The 22,467-nt window shown below is 39.1% G+C and overlaps 1 protein-coding gene across 1 annotated transcript in view; it reads left to right on the top strand.

Annotated features, from left to right (window-relative positions):
• adgra1 (adhesion G protein-coupled receptor A1) overlaps window positions 1-22,467 on the top strand; it is a 426,613-nt gene that overhangs the window by 364,321 nt on the left and 39,825 nt on the right. Inside the window, exon 16 of the mRNA XM_018095935.2 lies at window positions 11,194-11,317. Within this exon, the coding sequence (XP_017951424.2) occupies window positions 11,194-11,317 (124 nt within the window). The remainder of the gene's footprint in view (window positions 1-11,193; window positions 11,318-22,467) is intronic.

Below are 22,467 nucleotides of genomic sequence, written 5' to 3'. Positions count from 1 at the left end.
TACAAAAATATACTTACTAGAACCACTGATATTGCAGGCATTAAAGGTAAATATCCCTATAAATGACATAAGGTTTTAGGGTGCATCTGTTATGCAAAAGAAAAGACAATTTAGAAGATGAGTGGAGTTCATCACTAAAAGTATATCTTTAGAGTATTCATTTTGTCTACTAAATATGATTTGCTGTATGATTAACGACTTGTTTTTATGTTGATTTAAATCAAAACGCCTGACATATCATCTAACTACATTAGAATATGCATGCAGCCTGATTGCCCCAAAACCAAAATGATCTTGATTTTTACATGATTTCTCCTTTGAAGTATAGTTCCAAATAAAAAAGAAAAACATACAGACTGAGTTAGTATCAATTAGTCATTTTACTATGAACAAGGTGGCAGTATGTGAGGTCACTAAATTATATAGATACCAGCATAAGGCATTATCTGTGGGTAGTTGAGCATAAATTAGGATATACAGATAATAGGAGAAAGTATCAGAGCTACAACGTATGTATGTATGTATGTATGTATAACTTTATTTATAAAGTGCCACAAGGGTACGCAGCACTGTACAATATTACACAATACAAAATTACACACAGGGAGGACAAGTGATATAATAAATAAATACAATAAATATATATATATATATATATATATGTAATAAGTGCCATGTGGTATGAGACACAGTAGGAAGGAGGTCCCTGCCCCGTAGAGCTTACAATCTAAGTGGTTGGGTAACATACTTGTGGAAGAAGTTTGGAAGGGCTAGTATCTGTTTTTGGTTATCACAGTTTAAGGAGAGTATCAGGACACACCCTCAATCCCCATCTTATACAGGGGGTGGGGGTCCTGGTGTAGCCAATTTGTCCTGGTAAAGCCCATGTACCTACAGTAATACGCTGAACTATAGTCTATTTAGCAGCTTTTGAACTTGGTGCCACCATGTTTGTCAGGGTGCTTCACTGTGCACAGTCCTTCTGGCTGTGATATATGCTTAGCACATGTTAAGCTCTAGTGCAGTGATCCCCAACCAGTGCCTCGTTAGCAACATGTTGCTCCCCAACCCCTATGATGTTGCTCCCAGCGGCCTCAAATTTGGTTCCCTATTTTTGAATTTCTGGAGACTTTGGAGGCATAAACACCATGTGTACTGCTAAACAGAGCCTCTAGTAGTCTGCCAGTCCACACTGGGCTACTAATTAACCAATCTGAGTCCTTATTGGTCACCTACTAGGAATGTTTTTGTGGTTATGTTGCTTTTTTTTAATTGAAATGTTGCTCACGGGTAAAAAAAAATGGTTTGGGATCCCTGTTCTAGCACCAAGCTGTGACATATTAACGATAAAACCTTCATTTAATTAGTCTCCGATTCCTCTGTCTTACCTTAATGGACCTTTTTATTAATATTTGAGTTTTATTTACATTTTGAGAAAGTTAACACTGTTTCAGTTTTTCCTGATTTGATTTTTCCAAGCACAAAGTAGCAAGATTCGTCAATTTAAAAACTGATAAATCCTGGAGTATCTCTGTAGATGTCAATGGGAGGTGTATTTTCATGCTATTTCATTTTTTTGAATGTTCTTAGACATTAGTATTTATAAAAATGAATGAAAAAATGCAATCAGTTGCATCATAGTTTTTTTGTAAATATACTAGTGATCCAGACCAACTTTAATTGTGATTTCTTATTTGAATTCAAAAAAACCTGAATTAATACGTCTTCCTCCCTCATTTTTATGCTTCCAGACATTTATTTATTTTATTTATTTACATTTAGAGATGTTTAATTTATTTCACAATTTGCATTTTTTTTTTTGCTGCAAAATACGATTTTGTTTAGGGAAAATGCAATAAAACTGTTACAAATCCAAAAGTAACAATACACCATCTAAAAGCTGTTGAGATCATGTAGAAGTCAATAGAGATGTAGCGAACTGTTCGCCGGCGAACAAATTCGCGCGAACATCGGGTGTTCGCGAACGCGTATGTTCGGTAACTTTCAGCGTATGTTCGCAGTTTGGGTTCGCGCCGCGTTTTCCGTCGCATTTTTTATCGTCGCAAAAGTATTGTACAATACACCGCACAAGTCACACATGGCGTTTTTCCGCAAATCCCGTTTTCATGGTGTTTAGTGCGACATAGCAAAAAAGCCGTGTATTTTCGCTAGAATAGCTTGCGTTTGTTACGCAACTCTGTGCCAACAAAGTATTTTTCAGAGAAGTTTTTGCCCTTGATCCCCCTCCTGCATGCCACTGCCCAGGTCGTGGCACCCTTTAAACAACTTTAAAATCAGTTTTCTGGCCAGAAATGGCTTTTCTAGTTTTTAAAGTTCGCCTTCCCATTGAAGTCTATGGGGTTCGCAAAGTTCGCGAATATTCGCGGGTTTTGGCGTAAGTTCCGCGAACTTTTTTTTTTTAGGTTCGCTACATCCCTAGAAGTCAATGGCAGGTGTCCTTTTTAAAATTGGAAGATCTTTTTTTTGCTTCAGTGTTTTAGAGATTTTTGTTGTTTTTTTTTAAATATTTCATTTGTGAAACAACATGAAAAAGTTTTGTTTTTTCCATTTTTTCCATGTCAGGCTTTTTCAATTCGAAACTTGAATAAATGGCTAGGCATTTGTCGTTTTAGTGGAAATGAGTTCAGTCATGGCTTCAAAAACCCCTAAATCCCTGAAGATAAGAACGTTAATAAATGGGCCTCCTGGAAAATACAATAACATTTCCACTGTATGTTTTTCCCAGTGATGTTCTTGAATATTTCGAAAAACAAAACCTCATATTTTAATAAATAGTATCGTAAGTATAAATTGTGCAGCTAGAAAGAATCTTCTTGTTTTTTTTCATTGTTCCCTCTTTATCTGAAAAAAAATATCTTACAAATGTGTTCTGAACAATACCTTAAAGATGAATGCATTCAGTCTGTGACTCAGTAAGGTGGAATAGCAATTTTGTTTGTCACAATGTCAGATGCAGTGTAAAGCAGAATTCATTTAATATACATTAAAAGGCAGAAAGGTTTAGAATCCACTGGCATTTTGTGAATACTGTAGGATGGGTTCTGCAAAGAGAATTAATTTTTATTTTAAAGCCTTGATATTTATTTTGTGTAGCCACATTCTTTCTAGAATTTCAGCACATCATAGTTACATAGTTACATAGTTACATAGTTACATAGGGTTGAAAAAAGACCAGAGTCCATCAAGTTCAACCCATCCAAGTAAACCCAGCACACCTAACCCACACCTACCAATCTATACACTCACATACATAAACTATAAATACAACCACTAGTACTAACTGAAGATATTAGTATCACAATAGCCTTGGATATTCTGATTGTTCAAGAACTCATCCAGGCCCCTCTTAAAGGCATTAACAGAATCTGCCATTACCACATCACTAGGAAGGGCATTCCACAACCTCCCTGCCCTCACCGTGAAAAACCCCCTACGCTGCTTCAAATGAAAGCTCCATTCCTCTAATCTAAAGGTGGGGCCTCTGGTGCGTTGATTGTTTTTATGGGAAAAAAGAACATCCCCCAATCTGCCTATAATCCCCTCTAATGTACTTGTACAGAGTAATCATGTCCCCTCGCAAGCGCCTCTTTTCCAGAGAAAACAACCCCAACCTCGACAGTCTCACCTCATAGCTTAAATCTTCCATCCCCTTAACCAGTTTAGTTGCAGTCTCTGCACTCTCTCCAGCTCATTAATATCCTTCTTAAGGACTGGAGCCCAAAACTGCACTGCATACTCAAGGTGAGGCCTTACCAGGGACCTATAAAGGGGCAAAAATATGTTCTCATCCCTTGAGTCAATGCCCTTTTTTATACAAGACAGCACTTTATTTGCTTTAGTAGCCACAGAATGACACTGCCTGGAATTAGACAACTTGTTATCAACAAAAACCCCTAGATCCTTCTCCATTAAGGATACCCCCAACACACTACCATTCAGTAGAAAGTTCGCGTTTATATTATTTCTACCAAAGTGCATAACTTTGCACTTATCAACATTGAACCTCATTTTCCAGTTTGCTGCCCAGTTTTCCAATTTTGTCAAATCGCTCTGCAAAGCGGCAGCATCCTGCATGGAACTTATAGTTTTGTACAATTTAGTGTCATCAGCAAAAATAGAAACATTACTGTCTATGCCCACCTCCAGGTCATTAATAAACAAGTTAAAAAGCAAAGGCCCAAGGACTGACCCCTGCGGTACTCCACTAACCACACTGGTCCAATTAGAAAATGTTCCATTAACCACCACCACTTTTTGTACTTTATCCTTCAGCCAGTTCTCTATCCAATTACAGATATTGTGTTCTAGGCCAATATTCCTCAATTTGATTATTAACCTAACATCACTTCCCACCGTGTGTTTCATTTCTTACAGTTTATAATTAGGGATGCACTGAACCCACTTTTTTGAGTTCGGCCGAACCTCCGAACCCACTCTGAAGGATTCGGCCGAATCCCGAACCGAATCCTAATTAACAAGTGTTAATTAAGATCGGAAGGGGTTAAAAATTGGCGTGTGCATTTTCACCTGACAATTTAACCCTTTCCAAATGCTAATTAGCATAACCAAATCCTTAAAAAAAACCTGGATTTGGCTGAATCCCGAACCGAATCAAGGATTCGGCGCATCCCTATTTATAATACTTACCTTAGAAAAGGTTGTTTTTTTTGTTATGAAAAATTCCAAAAATAGGCAAACATGATAGAAATCAGGAGCAGTATTGCTATATGGACTAATAACTTCATTCAAATGATTAATTTTGCTTTTAGAAATAATCACATTCATAAACACTTCTATTCTGATGACTGTTGCCCTTTAATAGACATCAGCCAAACCTGCTAATTAGGATTTCCTGGTGCACTATAAAATGGATGTTTTTCATAGGTTAACAAGGTATTAATGAGGTAATAGTATTGTTACTATGTAAAAGTAAGTAATAGAAATGTATCCCTTCTCACCCTTTTGCATCACTGCTTCCTACCCCCTCAGATGCCTTGGTACGATATGTTGCACTGATGAGATCTAAGGAGATCAACATAAGTCTTTTTGGATAAATGGCTCTGAATTATTAAGCTGTATTTAGTGGCTCTAGACCATAGTTGGCAACAGGGACATTAAGGAGTCATATGATCAATATACATGTATAGGTATATCAGTGATCCCCAACCAGTGTCTCAGGGGCAACATGTTGCTCTCCAACCCCTTGGATGTTGCTCTCAGTGCCCCCAAACCAGGGAGTTATTTTTCAATTCCTGACTTGGGGGCAAGTTGTGGTTGAATAAAAACAAGATTTCCTACCAAATAAAGCCCCTGTAAGCTGATAGTGTGCATAGAGGCCCCTAATAGCCAATCTGAGCCCTTATTTGGCTCCTCCATGAACTTTTATGATGCTTGTGTTGCTCTCCAAGTCTTTTTACATTTGACTGTGGCTCACGAGTAAGAAAGGTTGGGGACCCCTGATGTATATACATGTGATTCTGTAAGTGAAGTTTAAAAACTCTCATTTTTGGTTTTAAGGGAGAGCTATGTGTGTAAAATGGGCCATACAGTATAAATACATTCTGTGCTTGTCTTGTATTGGGAAGGGCTCTATGGCTCCTTTAAAGGAGAAGGAAAGGCTAAGTCACTTGGGGGTGCCAAAATGTTAGGCACCCCCAAGTGACATAGATCGCTTACCTTGTACCCCGGGCTGGTGCCCCTATACGAAGAGAACAGCACCAGCCCTGGGTACCTGTAGGCAGCGCTTCCTCTTCCTTTCTCTTCTTCCGGCGAAATCCGTTGGCCGGCGCATGCGCAGTAGAGTGAAAAGCCAACTTTAATGTTTAAGTTCGGCTTTTCACTCTACTGCGCATGCGCGCACAAGCGAAAAGGAAGGAGGAAGCGCTCGTTGCTACCCCGGGCTGGTGCTGTTCTCTTCGTACAGGGGCACCAGCCCGGGGTAAAAGGTAAGCGATCTAAGTCACTTGGGGGTGCCTTACATTTTGGCACCCCCAAGTGACTTAGCCTTTCCTTCTCCTTTAAGCCTTTCTCACCCTAACCAATACAGTGTCATTGTGCTCTCAGCAGAGCTGAATTTTCTTTTTAAAAAACAAAACTTCAGTTCTTTAAGTTACCAAAGCAGGTTTTTTTCTGCTGCCTGGCAGGATCGGCCCAGCTCTTATAACCAAGACCTTGAGCAAAAACACCATTATACAGCTTTTACTATAAATCTTTTGAGTGCAATTTCTCTGCAGTCTTCATTCACATACATAAATAAATCATGAAGTGCACTCATGGCTCTTCATATAAAACAATACATTTTTGTTGTTTGTTTGAAATTTTGCCAGAAAGACCAATAATTGTGCATTGTTTACCCATGCTTTTTAGCAATTTAAGTGGCTGGTGGTAAGGTGACTATAAGATTAGCCAGTCAGTAAAAAAGCAGCTGTAATGGTATATTATTCTCTGGGTCTACAGTGTAAGATATATGGATTAGTGATGAGCAAACCTGGCCGGTCTTGGTTTGTCAAAAAATTTCCAAAGGAGGATAAATTCCTTCCTTCAAAATCTTGCTGAATACACGAGTCAATGGGCATTTTTCTTTTGTAACTTACAATTTTTATTGTTTTTAGAAAATAACAAGGCATATTAGAGCGTTTTGTGCAATGAGTCATACATATATCATTGCTAGTAAATAAACAACAGAAAACATAAGAATAATGGGAAAATCAATAATTATACGGAAAGGTACTTGGCTGCAGCTACTGTATATGGGGTGCATAAATCTGTAATTATGTCTGGTACGAGAATAATTCCCAGGAAGACCATAGTTTGAGGAATTGGAGATTTTTTTTCTTCTGAAAAAGGGATGGTAGGCAGTTTCTATTTAGTGGCAACTGAGATCCGGGCAGCTGGATTTTGGGTTCGCCGCGTTTTTTTTTTGCGCCGCGTTTTTTCGCCTCGGTTTTTTCGCTTCGGTTTTTCGCCTTTGCGTATACATAGGAATAGCTTGCGGTTTTTTTTTTTTTGCGTTTTTTTTTGGAGTTATTTTTTTGCGTTTTTTTTACAAAGTATTTTTCAGAGAAATTTTTGCTTGATCCCCCTCCTGCATGCCACTGTCCAGGTCGTGGCACTCTTTAAACAACTTTAAAATCAGTTTTCTGGCCAGAAATGGCTTTTCTAGATTTTAAAGTTCGCCTTCCCATTGAAGTCTATGGGGTTCGCAAAGTTCGCGAATATTCGCGAGTTTTGCCGAAAGTCCGCGAACGGGTCCGCGAACATTTTTGGCGATGTTCGCTACATCCCTAGTCGTGAAGCAATTCATGTTACCCTTCATTCCGGTACCAATGGAGTTAAAGCTCTAAAGTGGGTCTTATCACCTATGTACTGTGTTATTGTTTAGTGCCAGGCTGCACGCACTGCCCCCTGACTTGGAGGGATGCTGTTCTTAAGCTAGCCTTGGTTCGGCCTTAAGGGTTGTGCTACCTGTTGGGGCGTAAGAACTATTCTTTGTTCGACCCATACTTATACATAATTATGTCATATGCTACCATGTCAAAAAGTCTATAAAAACCCAGTGCTGCCTTTGTTCTGTTGCTCTATCTTTTTGATCAGAACCCACATACATGTCTAATAAAACTTAATTTTTTTACCTCCAATGACCTTTGGTATCAGACTTTTCCACAACACCCATTATTCCTGAATTAGGGGAAGGCCATCTCCCACACGCTCCATTTTAATCAAATAATTCAAAATTTCCTTTTTCTCTGTAATTATAAAAAAATGCATTGTATTTGATCCCAACTAAGATCTAATTAACATGTATTGGTGGCAACCCAATCCTATTGGCTAAAATGGAAATTGTAGTCAATTTTCTCATGTCTACTCCATAGCTCTATGTCTGTGCCATTTCCCATACATGAGTTCCTAATGGGGATGATGTTCCCAGTAATGGATCTATGAATTCCATTATTTCCTAATCTGCTACAAAAATGTAGACAAACTCGCTCTTTTGCAAAGAAAATTCTTACTAACCCTTGTGTCTAAATGTTTTGTTTTCTCAACATGAGTTTAATTGGGGAAGAAAATATTGAGCTGACAGCCGGGCATATGCACATGTTCTGAATTGCTGAAGTGTAACATCTTGAGGAACAGAGGGGCTAGAAACACATTGTTTTCTATTAAGATAATTAAAATAAAATGATAAACTAATCAAAATCCCAAAGTTCTGCCTCGGAGAAAAGAATGCGGCAGTCAAAAAATGAAATTCTTTCCCAACTGAACTCTGAGGCGATTCTGAACAGTTTAATCATTGCTGTATTCAGCTTGCTATAGTACAATCGTAGAACATTTATTATTCAGCACTTTCTCCTCTAGAATTTGCATCAGAACCAATGCTGCAGCACATTGTTATTTATGAGTTTCTTCTTTGAGGTTAACTTCCATTCACTCAAGCATATAGCAGCTGTGACTAACCCTTGGTATTCCTGCTGTTACTGAAAACTCTTTCCCAGCATTCTCAATCAGTCAGCAGTTGTTGAACAATAATTATACATTCAGTTTCCCCCGACTCTATTTTATAAAATGGATGATATGCTTAAACGTATGAAGGGTGTTTCTTGGGTGACGACCAGTTTATGGGAAGCTCAGCAAATAAGGTCACTTTTCCAAAGTATTACCTGCACATTATTCTTCTCAACAACTTGACAGGGTGTCACCACTATCTCAATAGCATTTGCCATCTAAAAACTCTAAAGACTCTAGGACTCTTCAAATGTAGGGATGACATGTTTAAACTTATGGAGGGCATTCCTTGGGTGAAGTCCAGTTTTTTTCAAGTACACAAAAAGAGGTTGTGGGAGCACTCCAAGGCTAAATAAAGTATACAAATACAATGGAAGTGCAACTGATCTGGCCAGATTAACTACAAACATACAAAAAGAAAAAGGGATTGATCAATGCACATTTCCTGGTCCCCTGTTTCATAAGTAAATTGTCTGTTAGTTTCATGCTAGTGCATACAGTATATTGACAAAAAACAGGGGTTTTTAGTTACAAAATTATGATCATAAGATTGGTAAGCCACCATACCACGTCAAGGTAAACCCCGTATGGTGGTCCTATCTATTTACCTCTGGTCATATTTTTCAAAGGCTGGCACTCCCGTGCACTATTGCCATTCTTGACCTGGGGGCTGGTTTGAATCAGAGGGCTTAGTCACTCCCATGCCTTTTGCTTATATAGAGAGAGATTGCCTGGTTCCCCAGGCCCAATCCTCCCCCTCCTGCGGCTTGTAGAGGAGAAGACTGTCCATTAACCAACACCCATTCTTTTTAAAGGCATAAGACCACCATTAAAGGGACAGGTGTGGGGGTGCTGAACCCACATGGAAGTTTGGCCATTCTTCCTGCAGAATTAAATCTGCTAAACTACACAAATACACAAAAAGAGGTTGTGGGAGCACTCCAAGGCTAAATAAAGTATACAAATACAATGGAAGTGCAACTGATCTGGCCAAATTAACTACAAACATACAAAAAGAAAAAGGGATTGATCAATGCACATTCCCTGGTCCCCTGTTTCATAAGTGAATTATCTGTTAGTTTCATGCTAGTGCATACAGTATATTGACACAAACCAAACCAAACCAGTTTTTTTCAAGTGCAGCAAATATGGATATCACTTTTCCAAAGTATTCCCTGTACATTTTTTCTTCTCAACAACTTGGTGCCTACTTTACAGAGTGTCACCACAATCTCAATAGCAGTTGCAATCTCATGATTTGAAAGACCCGAGACTTCAAAAGAATCTCACCTTTATAGAGCAATATTTCAGAACAACGTGCATCCCTTCTTCCAAACATTCCAAAATGCTGTTCAATTCAGATAACGTTCTCTTGGAAGAAGGGACATGTTCTGAAACGTTGCTCAATAAAGATGAAGTTATGTTGAAAGAAGGAACACAAGTTGTTCTGAAACTTGCTGAAAAAGATGAAGTTCTGTTAGATGAAGGGGTCCATGATGTTCCAAAACTTTGCTCAATACAGATGAAAAATTTTAAACCTCAAGTGCTGTTGAATCTCTGGAGTCTGAAGTATGGATGTAATATTTTGGAAACACCCTTATTTTTATCCAGGCACTTAAGACTTTTACCTTTATAGAGGAACATTTAGGAAATACATAAATCCCTTCCTCCAAGCAAAAGGTGAAATATTTCTGGATTAAGGGACAAACGTTGTTCTGAAACATTGCTAGAGTGCCATGAAGTCTCTTGATCCACGCATCTCTCGCTCACACCTCACTCACCAATAAAAACTGCATGACGATATCATTGTTGGAAATGATAATGGCCACAGCTTTATTTAATAATAACAGTGCAAAATAATTGAATACAATACAAAATGGTAAACATGTATAATCATAACAATACATCAATATATAACCATAAGTGCAAAACATTAACATGCCCAAAACACTGACCCCGAGCCTCTTGCCAGTCTGCCCTTCCACAACCAACCTGAGCCATGCATCCTCCATCTGCCCAATCCCTAGCTAGGAGTATACCCGCCGCCAATCCGGGACCTATCTACTTAGCCATGTTAGTACCCACCCAGCACTTTATAGCGCACCATTTGTATTCCGTCCACCAATGGTCACCCACCTTAGGGGTTAAACCATCCATTATACCTGATCTGGCATACCAGAACAAGCTTCTCCCCCCCGGCAGACTGACAAGGACCCACCAAAGCTGTGACAACTACCAGGACACTGATCATCCGCGCCACTTTACCTAATCTCACCCAAATTTCCCCCCATTAGCTAACTAATCCCATGTACCCCTCAACCCTCCAAGGCCACATATGTGACAACTAGAAAAACAATAATTTAAAACAAGAAAGAACCAACCCCCAGCTAAGGGAGGGTGGGTGGGGACCTTTTCTCTGCTGTTTCCACACAAAATGGTGGATAGCCACCCCTCACTACCACTCCTATATACCCTTCTCCACCTTTTTACACTCCCCCTTTTGTAATGTTGTGCTGGGTCAAGCAGCCCCTCCTCTGACCCTGCTGCTCCAGGGCTAACAGGAGTTTTGAATTCTGAAAAATAAGGGTGTGTAAAGTTTTCTGATTAACCCTCATATATATTTATACATGTAATATGCCGGTGCTTATTATGTGTCTCTTTTCTCTGCAGCACAATTCGAATCAGTAGAAAAGGATGGCATATGCTACTTAACTTCTGTTTCAATACTGCCCTTACTTTTGCGGTGTTTGCTGGAGGAATCAACCGAACAAATTATCCGATAGTATGTCAATCTGTAAGTATTGCTTTCATGTTCTGTAATAGGATTGCATGTATGGACTATTATATTAGCAGGTGCTGTAATTGGAATTCTCGGTGTTCAATGTATTGCTGTATTATGCACGCTGCATAGCAATGTGTTTGTAGATCACGAGAATTCCCATGTTTAATAGCAGAGCATTTTGTGTTGCAGAAGGTTAATGTTACTCATCGCTGTCCCAGTGCATCTTCCCTAATACTGGGAGATGAGCCCCTGAGTATGCTTCTCTAATATATTCTCTACGTTGCTTTGGTCTATTCCTACTGGATTTTTGTTACTTTGAATTTCTAGATATACTTGTATTAGCTTGCCTGTGCCTAGACATGTTGTATGTGTGTGTGTATATGGCTTGATAATTTAAAAATGTGCTTATTTGAAATGAAACAAAAATGGATGTGATAGCATCACCATGTGAATACAAATGTAAGGTTACGGTTCTATCTGCAATGGGCCCAAATGCCCAAGACAAGCAAAGAGTTCCAGGGCAATGGATTATAATGTGTTCATTTTAGCGCTTTGGTAAATCTTTATATAAATCAGCATAATAAAGGTTTTGCCCTTTATAGGAAATGGGAGCAAATGGTATGAAACACAGGTTCAAACCACCTTTCTCTGTTGATTTTTAGGAATTCTGTTTTTATTATTATTATTCTTTTAAACAACCTCTGAGCCCAAATTGAAGATATCAGTATGGTGGTGAGATACATTGGTATATATAGGAAGGCAGTAGTGACATTGTGATCTACATAACTTGTACGGCGTCATTTCAGTAAATAAATATATATAGTATCTAAAGGCATGTATTGCTCATAAAGTTATGCTACAGTTATATTAGAACTTTTCTCCACCCCACACTAGTCCTTATCCTAATTTGTGATTACTCTGATTAGTTTATTTAGTGAATAGTACAGGTATGAGACCCATTATACGGAAACCTGTTAACCAGAAAGCTCTGCATTATGGGAAGTTCACTTATTATGGGCAGTTCACCTTACTATATTTCATTATTTCTTAGGATCAAGTACAGGTACTGTTTAATTATTACAGAGAAAAAGGGAATCCTTTAACCATTAAATAAACCCAATAGGGCTGTTCTGCCCCCAATAAGGGGTAATTATATCTTAGTTGGGATCAAGTACAAGGTACTGTTTTATTATTACAGAGAAAAGAGAATCATTTAACCATTAAATAAACCCAATAGGGCTGTTCTGCCCCCAATAAGGGGTAATTATATCTTAGTTGGGATCAAGTACAAGGTACTGTTTTATTATTACAGAGAAAAAGGAATCATTTAACCATTAAATAAACCCAATAGGACTGTTCTGCCCCCAATAAGGGGTAATTATATCTTAGTTAGGATCAAGTACAGGTACTGTTTTATTATTACAGAGAAAAAGGGAATCATTTAAACATTAAATAAACCCAATAGGGCTGTTCTGCCCCCAATAAGGGGTAATTATATCTTAGTTAGGATCAAGTACAGGTACTGTTTTATTATTACAGAGAAAAAGGGAATCATTTAACCATGAAATAAACCCAATAGGGCTGTTCTGCCCCCAATAAGGGGTAATTATATCTTAGTTGGGATCAAGTACAAGGTACTGTTTTATTATTACAGAGAAGAAGTAAATCATTTTTACAAATTGTAATTACTTGATTAAAATGGAGTCTATGGGAGACAGCCTTCCCATAATTGGGATCTTTCTGGATAACGGGTTTACGGATAATGGATCCCTTACCTGTACCTTGTACTTGATCCTAACTAAGATATAATTAATCTTTACTGGAGGTAGAAGATTCGCGAATCGTGAATCTTTCAAAAGATTCACGAAACAGCGAAAATGCAGCACGTCAAAAAAAAATTGTCACCCGCGACTATTCTTTTGTCGCGCAGCTATTCTTTTGTTGCTCGCGGCTATTCTTTCAACGCGCGGCTATTATTTTGTCCGCCGAGGCTATTATTTTCCCGCTGCAAATTTTTTAATCCATTTCGCGAAACAATCCGCCAATGGCGAAACACGGGAATTCGCCGCAAATCCATGCCTGGCGAAACATTTCGCCCATCACTACCAATGGTGTTTAAATAACAGAAAGAACTTTATCCAGAAAACCCCAGGTCCCAAGCATTCTGGATAATGCTGAAACAGAAGCAGACAAAAAGCAATACATACATGTACATAAAAACATAAAATCTGGATCATCTATGTATTTTCTATGTATTTCTTTTTCCAAAGAGGATGAAAATTTTTCATGAATATGTATTTTTATTTGAAAGGTCACTTTTATAAAATCATCTGAATAATGAACTAAATGAAAAACATGCTTTGCATCTCCTACTGCATAACTAGCAACGGCTGAGTGTGTGCCCATTAAAGACCACTGCACGTTATTATTTTATTTTCCCTATGGAAAGAAGAAATATTAAGAGGTGAAAGTATATTTATTTAGTTATCTTTTAACATTCATTCCCCAAGCTGAGAACTTTAGAATTAACTCATAGCCCTTGCTTAGTAGACTGGCAATACGCCTTGGGCATGTGCGTGTCTTTCTATTAACTTTTGTTTTGACATGTAAATTAAAGGGACACTCACAGTAGCTCTGTATTGCACTGTACAGGTAGTGGACCCCTTATCCGGAACCCATTATCCAGAAAGTTCTGAATTACGGAAAGCCCATCTCCCATAGACTCCATTGCACACAAATAATTCTAATTTTTAAAAATGATTTCCTTTTTGTCTGTAATAATAAAACAGTACCTGTACTTGATCCCAACTAAGATATAATTACCCCTTATTGGGGGCAGAACAGCCCTATTGGGTTTATTTTATGGTTAAATGATTCCCTTTTCTCTGTAATAATAAAACAGTACCTGTACTTGATTACAACTAAGATATAATTACCCCTTATTGGGGGCAGAACAGCCCTATTGGGTTTATTTAATGGTTAAATGATTCCCTTTTCTCTGTAATAATAAAACAGTACCTGTACTTGATCCCAACTAAGATATAATTACCCCTTATTGGGGGCAGAACAGCCCTATTGGGTTTATTTAATGGTTAAATGATTCCCTTTTCTCTGTAATAATAAAACAGTACCTGTACTTGATCCCAACTAAGACATAATTACCCCTTATTGGGGGCAGAACAGCCCTATTGGGTTTATTTAATGGTTAAATGATTCCCTTTTCTCTGTAATAATAAAACAGTACCTGTACTTGATCCCAACTAAGAAATAATTACCCCTTATTGGGGGCAGAACAGCCCTATTGGGTTTATTTAATGGTTAAATGATTCCCTTTTCTCTGTAATAATAAAACAGTACCTGTACTTGATCCCAACTAAGATATAATTAATCCTTATTGGAGGCAAAACAAGCCTATTGGGTTTATTCAACATTTAAATGATTTATAGCTTAATCATGGAGATCCAAATTACGGAAAGACCCCTTATCCAGAAACCCCCAGGTCCCGAGCATTATGGATAACAGGTCCCATACCTGTACTTGTTTGTAGTCATGGGGGCAGTGTGGGCTGTCACCAGCACGGGGTTGGCAGCCCCCCTGCTCAGGGGAAATTGAAGTACAAGACCACCTTCATAGGTAGATATTTTGAAAATATATACCTTATTAAATGAAAATGTTTGTAATGGCAGTGGCATTTTTTTACCTCACAAAACTGCAGTTTGTTATTCATTTCAAGTAGACGTTATTGCAGAATATAAACAAATATGCACAGTATTTATCAGACTGTATTTGTAGAATGCTATAAATGTATCTCACTTGGTACAGTAGGATTGATGGCAACCACCTACATATTCTCATAAAAGCCACAGCGTAGGCTTTAGTCATTTAATAGAAGCAATAATACCTCATCATTCATCATTAAAAAGCATGTCCATCCACCCAAAACCTCTTTTTACTTTTGTTACACTAATATAACAATGTGATTTTCATTTGGGATAAATGCAGTACAGTTTTTTGCTAGTGATCAAGAGAAAAAAATGACAATTACAATATTTTTCTGAAGTCCCATTTCGAAAACTGAATAATCACGTTCTTAGATTCCAGCATAAGAGCCTATTGGGCAGGGTCAGACTGGGGTGTGTGAGGTCGACCAGGGCTGCCACTTCCCAGCTTCCCCTGCTTCCTCGCTGCTACCGTTCGCCCCGCTTGTGCAACTTATATGCAGGTTTTCTGTGATCAGCGAGGGTTCGGGTCTGGTTGTTGGGCCCACCAGATTTTTTCCCAGTTTCTCACCAGCCCAGATTATTGACTGGTTGCTTTAAATACTTTTAATACTTAAATATCAATTTATTAGTAATAAGTAATTTTTTTTGGCAAGCATGGATTCGCAGCGAATTTCCGCATTTTGTCATTTGTGAATTTGCGAAACTTTTGCGAAAAATTTGTCACACATCAAAAAGTTGTGTCAAAATGGGCACGGCTGGGTCAAATTGGGCCCGGTTACGTATAAAAAGCCTTGGACAAAAAAAAAAGCCGCGGACAACAAAAAATATGCGCTGCAAATGCATTTCGCCGATTTTTCGCCGTTTCGCGAATTTTACACTGAAGCAAAACGGAACAGATTCGCTCATCGCTTCATATAATGGGCCTGATTCACTAAAGGGCGATAAAACGTGCGCTATTTTTATTGTGCGCTAAAATTTTTACCGTGTCTTAATTTTGGCGATTTTTCGCACGATTCACTATAAGCATACTCGCGCTTTTTTACGCGCGATATTGCATGCGTTATTTAACTCGCGAAGATTATTTCAATGCGGTATTTGCTGGTACATGTGCTAAATTACGCCCGCGAATAGTCGCCGCATATGAATGGTAGCTTAGAAATAGTGTATAACAATTGTCGCCGCATATAAATGGTGTATATAAATATTAGCCACATATAAATGGTAGCATATAAATAGTAGATGCTTATAAATAGTAGCCACTAGTGATGAGCAAATGTGTTCTGGCTTCTTTAGTGAAAAATTAGCAAATCTTTCGAAAGATCCACGAAACGGCAAAAATATTGTGCGGGCAAAAAAATTGTTGCTGTGACTATTATTTTTTGACGCTTGTATCAATTTTTGGATGTGCGGTGAATTTTTGCGTGGCGAATTTTTTCATGCGTTTTGCCATTGGCGGATTGTTTTGCGAAACGCATGAAAAAATCCGCCGCGAAAAAATTCAACGCACGTCCAAAAATTTGCTGCGAATCCATGTCTGGCGAAGCATTTCATCACTTGTAGCCAAATATAAATAGTCGCGCAAATGAACGCACGCCATGTTAGCCATACACGCCAATACTTGCAGAAAATTACTGTATTAAAAATGAACATTTCGCTGCAAACTGGCGGCTGCGTCACTCTAGGGGAAACACAGTCTTGAATAAATAACACTGTAAGTCCATATTTTATTGCAAAAAACTCATTTACTGTACTTTTGTATAATTTTTCGCCTGCCTGTAGTAGGTATTAATTTTCACATAGCCGAATGCAATATTTAGCGCGCTAAAGTTATTGTGAATCATGCGATCGTATTCTTTTCAGGGCGGAAATTAACGCATGCGGTAAAACTAGTAACCCATGCGAAAATGGCGATCGCACGCGATAATACTATGGTGAAACGTGCGCAAATTATTTTGCGTTTTTTAACGCAAAAAAGCGTGCGATAATTTTTATCGCCCTTTAGTGAATCAGGCCCAATGTTTCATACCTAATGCCCAGACCTAAAACTAGAATGGGGGAATGTAATGTAAGTCACTAATGGGCAAATGTTTTTTTTTAATAAATATTAACATTGCAAATAAGTTTGCCTTTTGCAGACCCTTTGCCCCCATGCCACAGTAGGATAGAGATTAAGAATATTTTAGCTTGGGCCAGTGCACAGTATGTGTAATAAAACTAATGAAAAAAATAATTATTTTCAGGCTAACAATAAAAGCCATCTTCTCGCCCGTCTTAAACATGCACAATGGCAAAAACTTCTAGTTTGATGAAAAAACTTCTTGTCTAATGAAAAATATTACAGTGCAAAATGCAAATTTTTATTCTTATTTATGGATTATTGATTTTTTTTAACCAAAAGTAGCTGCAAAAAAATGCTCATAGACTCCAATGTATTTTGCACAGAAAAGGTTACCACAAAAAATAAAAAGGCACTGTGAAAAAATGCCCATTGACTTCAATGTGTTTTGCCAATTTTAACTCTAAGGGGCACATTTAATAATCCACGAACGTCCGAAAAGCGCCCGAATGCGTTTTTTCCGTAATGATCGGTATTTTGCGATTTTTTCGTAAATTGTCGCAACTTTTTCGTAGCCATTATGACTTGCGCGAATTGTCGCGACTTTTTCGTAGCCGTCGCGCCGAGTACAAAAGTTTCAGATTCATTCAAGCTTCAGTATCGTGACTTTTCTTGGGCCAGGTTGGAGCTGCAGAGTGCTATTGAGCCCTATGGGAGACTTTCCTTGGGCCGGGTTGGAGCTACAGAGTGCCATTGAGCCCTATGGGAGACTTTCCTTGGGCCGGGTTGGAGCTGCAGAGTGCCATTGAGCCCTATGGGAGGCTTTCCTTGGGCTGGGTTGGAGTTGCAGAGTGCCATTGAGCCCTATGGGAGACTTTCCTTGGGCCGGGTTGGAGCTGTAGAGTGCCATTGAGTCCTATGGGAGACTTTCCTTGGGCCGGGTTGGAGCTGTAGAGTGCCATTGAGTCCTATGGGAGACTTTCCTTGGGCCGGGTTGGAGCTGCAGAGTGCCATTGAGCCCTATGGGAGACTTTCCTTGGGCCGGGTTGGAGCTGCAGGGTGCCATTGAGCCCTATGGGAGACTTTCCTTGGGCCGGGTTGGAGCTGCAGGGTGCCATTGAGCCCTATGGGAGACTTTCCTTGGGCCGGGTTGGAGCTGCAGAGTGCCATTGAGCCCTATGGGAGACTTTCCTTGGGCCGGGTTGGAGCTGCAGGGTGCCATTGAGCCCTATGGGAGACTTTCCTTGGGCCGGGTTGGAGCTGCAGAGTGCCATTGAGCCCTATGGGAGACTTTCCTTGGGCCGGGTTGGAGCTGCAGAGTGCCATTGAGCCCTATGGGAGACTTTCCTTGGGCCGGGTTGGAGCTGCAGAGTGCCATTGAGCCCTATGGGAGACTTTCCTTGGGCCGGGTTGGAGCTGCAGAGTACCATTGAGCCCAATGGGAGACTTTCCTTGGGCCAGGTTGGAGCTGCAGAGTGCCATTGAGCCCTATGGGAGACTATCCTTGGGCCAGGTTGGAGCTGCAGAGTGCCATTGAGCCCTATGGGAGACTTTCCTTGGGCCGGGTTGGAGCTGCAGAGTGCCATTGAGCCCTATGGGAGACTTTCCTTGGGCCGGGTTGGAGCTGCAGAGTGCCATTGAGCCCTATGGGAGACTTTCCTTGGGCCAGGTTGGAGCTGCAGAGTACCATTGAGCCCTATGGGAGACTTTCCTTGGGCCGGGTTGGAGCTGCAGAGTGCCATTGAGCCCTATGGGAGACTTTCCTTGGGCCAGGTTGGAGCTGCAGAGTGCCATTGAGCCCTATGGGAGACTTTCCTTGGGCCAGGTTGGAGCTGCAGAGTGCCATTGAGTTCTATGGGAGGCTTCCAAAATCATGCAAAGTCTGAAAGGTTTGCCACCGTTTACGAGCGATCGATACGAAAAAGTCGCGACAATTTACGAAAAAGTCGTGACAGCGACGGAAAAAATCGCAAAAAATACAAAAAAGTCGCAAAATGTTCGTTTCCAATCCGATTTTTTCCCATTCGTGATTCGGATTCGTGGATTAGTAAATGTGCCCCTAAGTTTTGCAAATTTGCCAAACCCTCTGAAGGGCAGATTCTCTCGTTACTACCGTTAAACTAGTTGGGAAGAATAAAAGGGCTGCAATTGGGGCAGTTGTATTGTTTGCCCTTCAGCTGTAAGAAACAGAAATGTAATGAGTTGAGAGAAAGATTCTTACCCTTCACATCTCTTTTCGCTTCACTTACAACAGTTTAATATGTAAATAAACAACATAGTCCTGCTGTATGAGGTCAGCCATTAATTAATTGCTTGCGTTCTATTAGAAAAAAAAATTCTTAATCAGATTTAATAAATTAACACAGCAACCCCCATCCTGATTAGCAGTTAAAGTAGCTTTACACCTGTAGCCTCAACCTTAACAGCCTAGATGATATTAATTCTCTATAGAGCTAGTTGCAAACACCCCAGTGGCATAACTAGGGAACCATGGGCCCGGGTGCAAAAGCTGCACCCCCAGACTTTTTTTTTTTTAGTCACACTCCCTGTGTCTCACAGTTATGCCATTGAAGTACCCTGAACCTTTGTTATACAGTATATTAAACAGCTGACCACTGAATGCTACCTGCTGATTGGTTGCTATAGGTTACTAGACAAGTATCAAACTTAGGACAACTTATTATAAGGAAGGAAGGCCACCTTAATATATGAATATTATTATTTATTATTAAAGGAGAAGAAAGGAAATGTTAGCATTTTACTGCCAATAGATTAGCCACATTAGTGCCACCTAGAGCAATATATTTATTCTGCAGAAAGCTTCACCATACCTGAGTAAAGAGTCCTAGAAGCTCCCTCTGTTTGTTTACAATAGCAGCAGCCAGTTTAGCTCAGTCTCAGAATCTTCCATGCTTCAACTCTAGGGACTGGTTACATAGATCACACATTCTGATGGGAGGGGGGGTGAATCCTTATAAATTCTTATGGGAGGGGGAGCAGGAGAAGGGAGTGAGGAGAGAGCTGTGCAGACTCTGGCACTGGAATGAAGGATTTTTCTGAGAGAGGAAGTCTGATACCAAAGAACAAGAAATTCTGTGTTTCTTTTGTATTTACATAGACCATTCTATAAAGCTTACTTGGTGTTTACCTTTCCTTCTCCTTTAAATTGTTATATTTTCTGAATTATTTCCCTTTTTCTTCCAACTCTTCCCAGCTTTCAAATTGGGGTCACTGACCCCAGCAGCCAAAAAAAAAACATTGTTCCGTGAGGCTACAATTTTATTGTTATTGTTACTTTTTATTACTTAACTTCTATTCAGGCCTTCTTCTTTTCATATTTCAATGTCTCACTCACACCCCTGCTTAGTTGCTAGGGTAATTTGGACCCTAGCAACCAGATAGCTGCTAAAATTCCAAACTGGAAAGCTGCTGAACAAAAAGTGAAATAATTAAAAAAACAATCTCTTCATCTTAATAAAAGTTAATTGAAAGGTGAACACCCCCTTCAATTATTATTTTTTCTGTTTCCTGTGCATCCATACATGGAACATACTTCCAACATACTGGTTTCCATGGTGCTTGAACTTCTATATTTTTTTTTCTTATGTTCATTTTTTATAAAACATTGTAGAACTGGTGCCATATTTTAACACATGTCCATAAAAACTCCATATAGAGTAAGATTGTTATTTTCTATTATGCTTCCTACATGGCAGTTCCATAACAAGTAAAATTTATTGCAATATTAATTTCAGCTTTTAGCACAGAAAAAGGCCCTTTCTATTTGTTGTTGTTTTGCACACACCAGTTTTGAAAAGAAGATTATCTCTTTGTATGAAAGATTATATTATCCTAGAGAAGAGTTGTTTGAAAAGAACAGCTGGGTAGTGCGCAAAGTGGGAATTAGATTCTCTTCTGCGTTACTGCCTTTGCTTTTTTGTATGTTTAGGTTTTTGCTATGGATATTTGGCTTTTCAAAGAAAATGATGAACTCTTTTATGAGTTACAGACTATATTGCAAGTACAGAATGATTTAAAACTCTTTATCATGTGAGAAAATGTAATGTTGGGAGCGGAACTAGGTTTTCTTTCCAGGAGTCCCTAAACTTTACATAGAAATAAGGGTTCCTTAGTAGTGATGATTGAATCTGTCCTGTTTCGCTTCACTGAAAAATTTGTGAAATGGGGAAAATGTTGCTCGTCAAAAAAATCGTCACTCAACAGTTCTTTTGACACGTAACAATACATTTGGCGTGTAACAATTCTTTTGATGAGAAACAATTCTTTTTGGCGCGAGAGACAATTCTTTTTGGCAAAAGACTATTCTTTTGATGAGAGACAATTTTTTTTGGCGCGAGAGACGATTCTTTTTGACGCGAGAGACAATTCTTTTTGGCGCAAGACTATTCTTTTGATGAGAGACAATTCTTTTTGGCAAAAGACTATTCTTTTGATGAGAGACAATTCTTTTTGATGCCAGAGACAATTCTTTTTGACGCAAGAGAAAATCCTTTTTGACGCAAGAGACAATTCTTTTTGGCACAAGACTATTCCTTTGATGAGAGACAATTCTTTTTGATGCGAGAGACAATTCTTTTTGACACAAGAGAAAATCCTTTTTGACGCAAGAGACAATTCTTTTTGGCACAAGACTATTCCTTTGATGAGAGACAATTCTTTTTGATGCGAGAGACAATTCTTTTTGACACAAGAGAAAATCCTTTTTGACGCAAGAGACAATTCTTTTTGGCACAAGACTATTCCTTTGATGAGAGACAATTCTTTTTGATGCGAGAGACAATTCTTTTTGACGCAAGAGAAAATCCTTTTTGACGCAAGAGACAATTCTTTTTGACGCAAGAGAAAATCCTTTTTGACGCAAGAGATAATTCTTTTTGACGCAAGAGACAATTCTTTTGATCAGAGACAATTATTTTGGTGTAACATATGCTGACCATAAAACCCTGCACTACACTGATAAGCCCCCAAAAAATTACACTAATCTGTGGTTTGGATCTGACTGTGTGTATGAAATATGAAATGGAATTGAATGTTGGAATGAGCTAAATTGTGTTTCCTCTTCCCTCTACTTTGCATACAATTCAATGGAAATGTGGATCCACTCGCGTGGTTTAACCTGTGCTGATCAGAACCCTGCACTACATGGATAAGCCCCAATAAGGGCGATGCTGGTCTGTTGTTAGAATCTGATCAATAATTGCCCTATGCTTTAAAACCCAGTGGGCAGATTCAGCCTATAGAGTATTCCATGAAATTGAAAATTTTAGGAGCAATAATTTGTTTCCTTACCAGGATATCTTCCTTTGCCTACAAATGAGGTGGAGATTTTCTCACCCAAAATGCTTTTCTTAAAGGGTTTCTTC

This window comes from Xenopus tropicalis, chromosome 7 (genome assembly GCF_000004195.4).
Source record: "Xenopus tropicalis strain Nigerian chromosome 7, UCB_Xtro_10.0, whole genome shotgun sequence".
Classification (NCBI taxonomy): Eukaryota; Metazoa; Chordata; class Amphibia; order Anura; family Pipidae; genus Xenopus; species Xenopus tropicalis.
The sequence above is the reverse complement of the archived record's forward strand: the minus strand, read 5'-3'. Positions and strand labels throughout refer to the sequence as shown.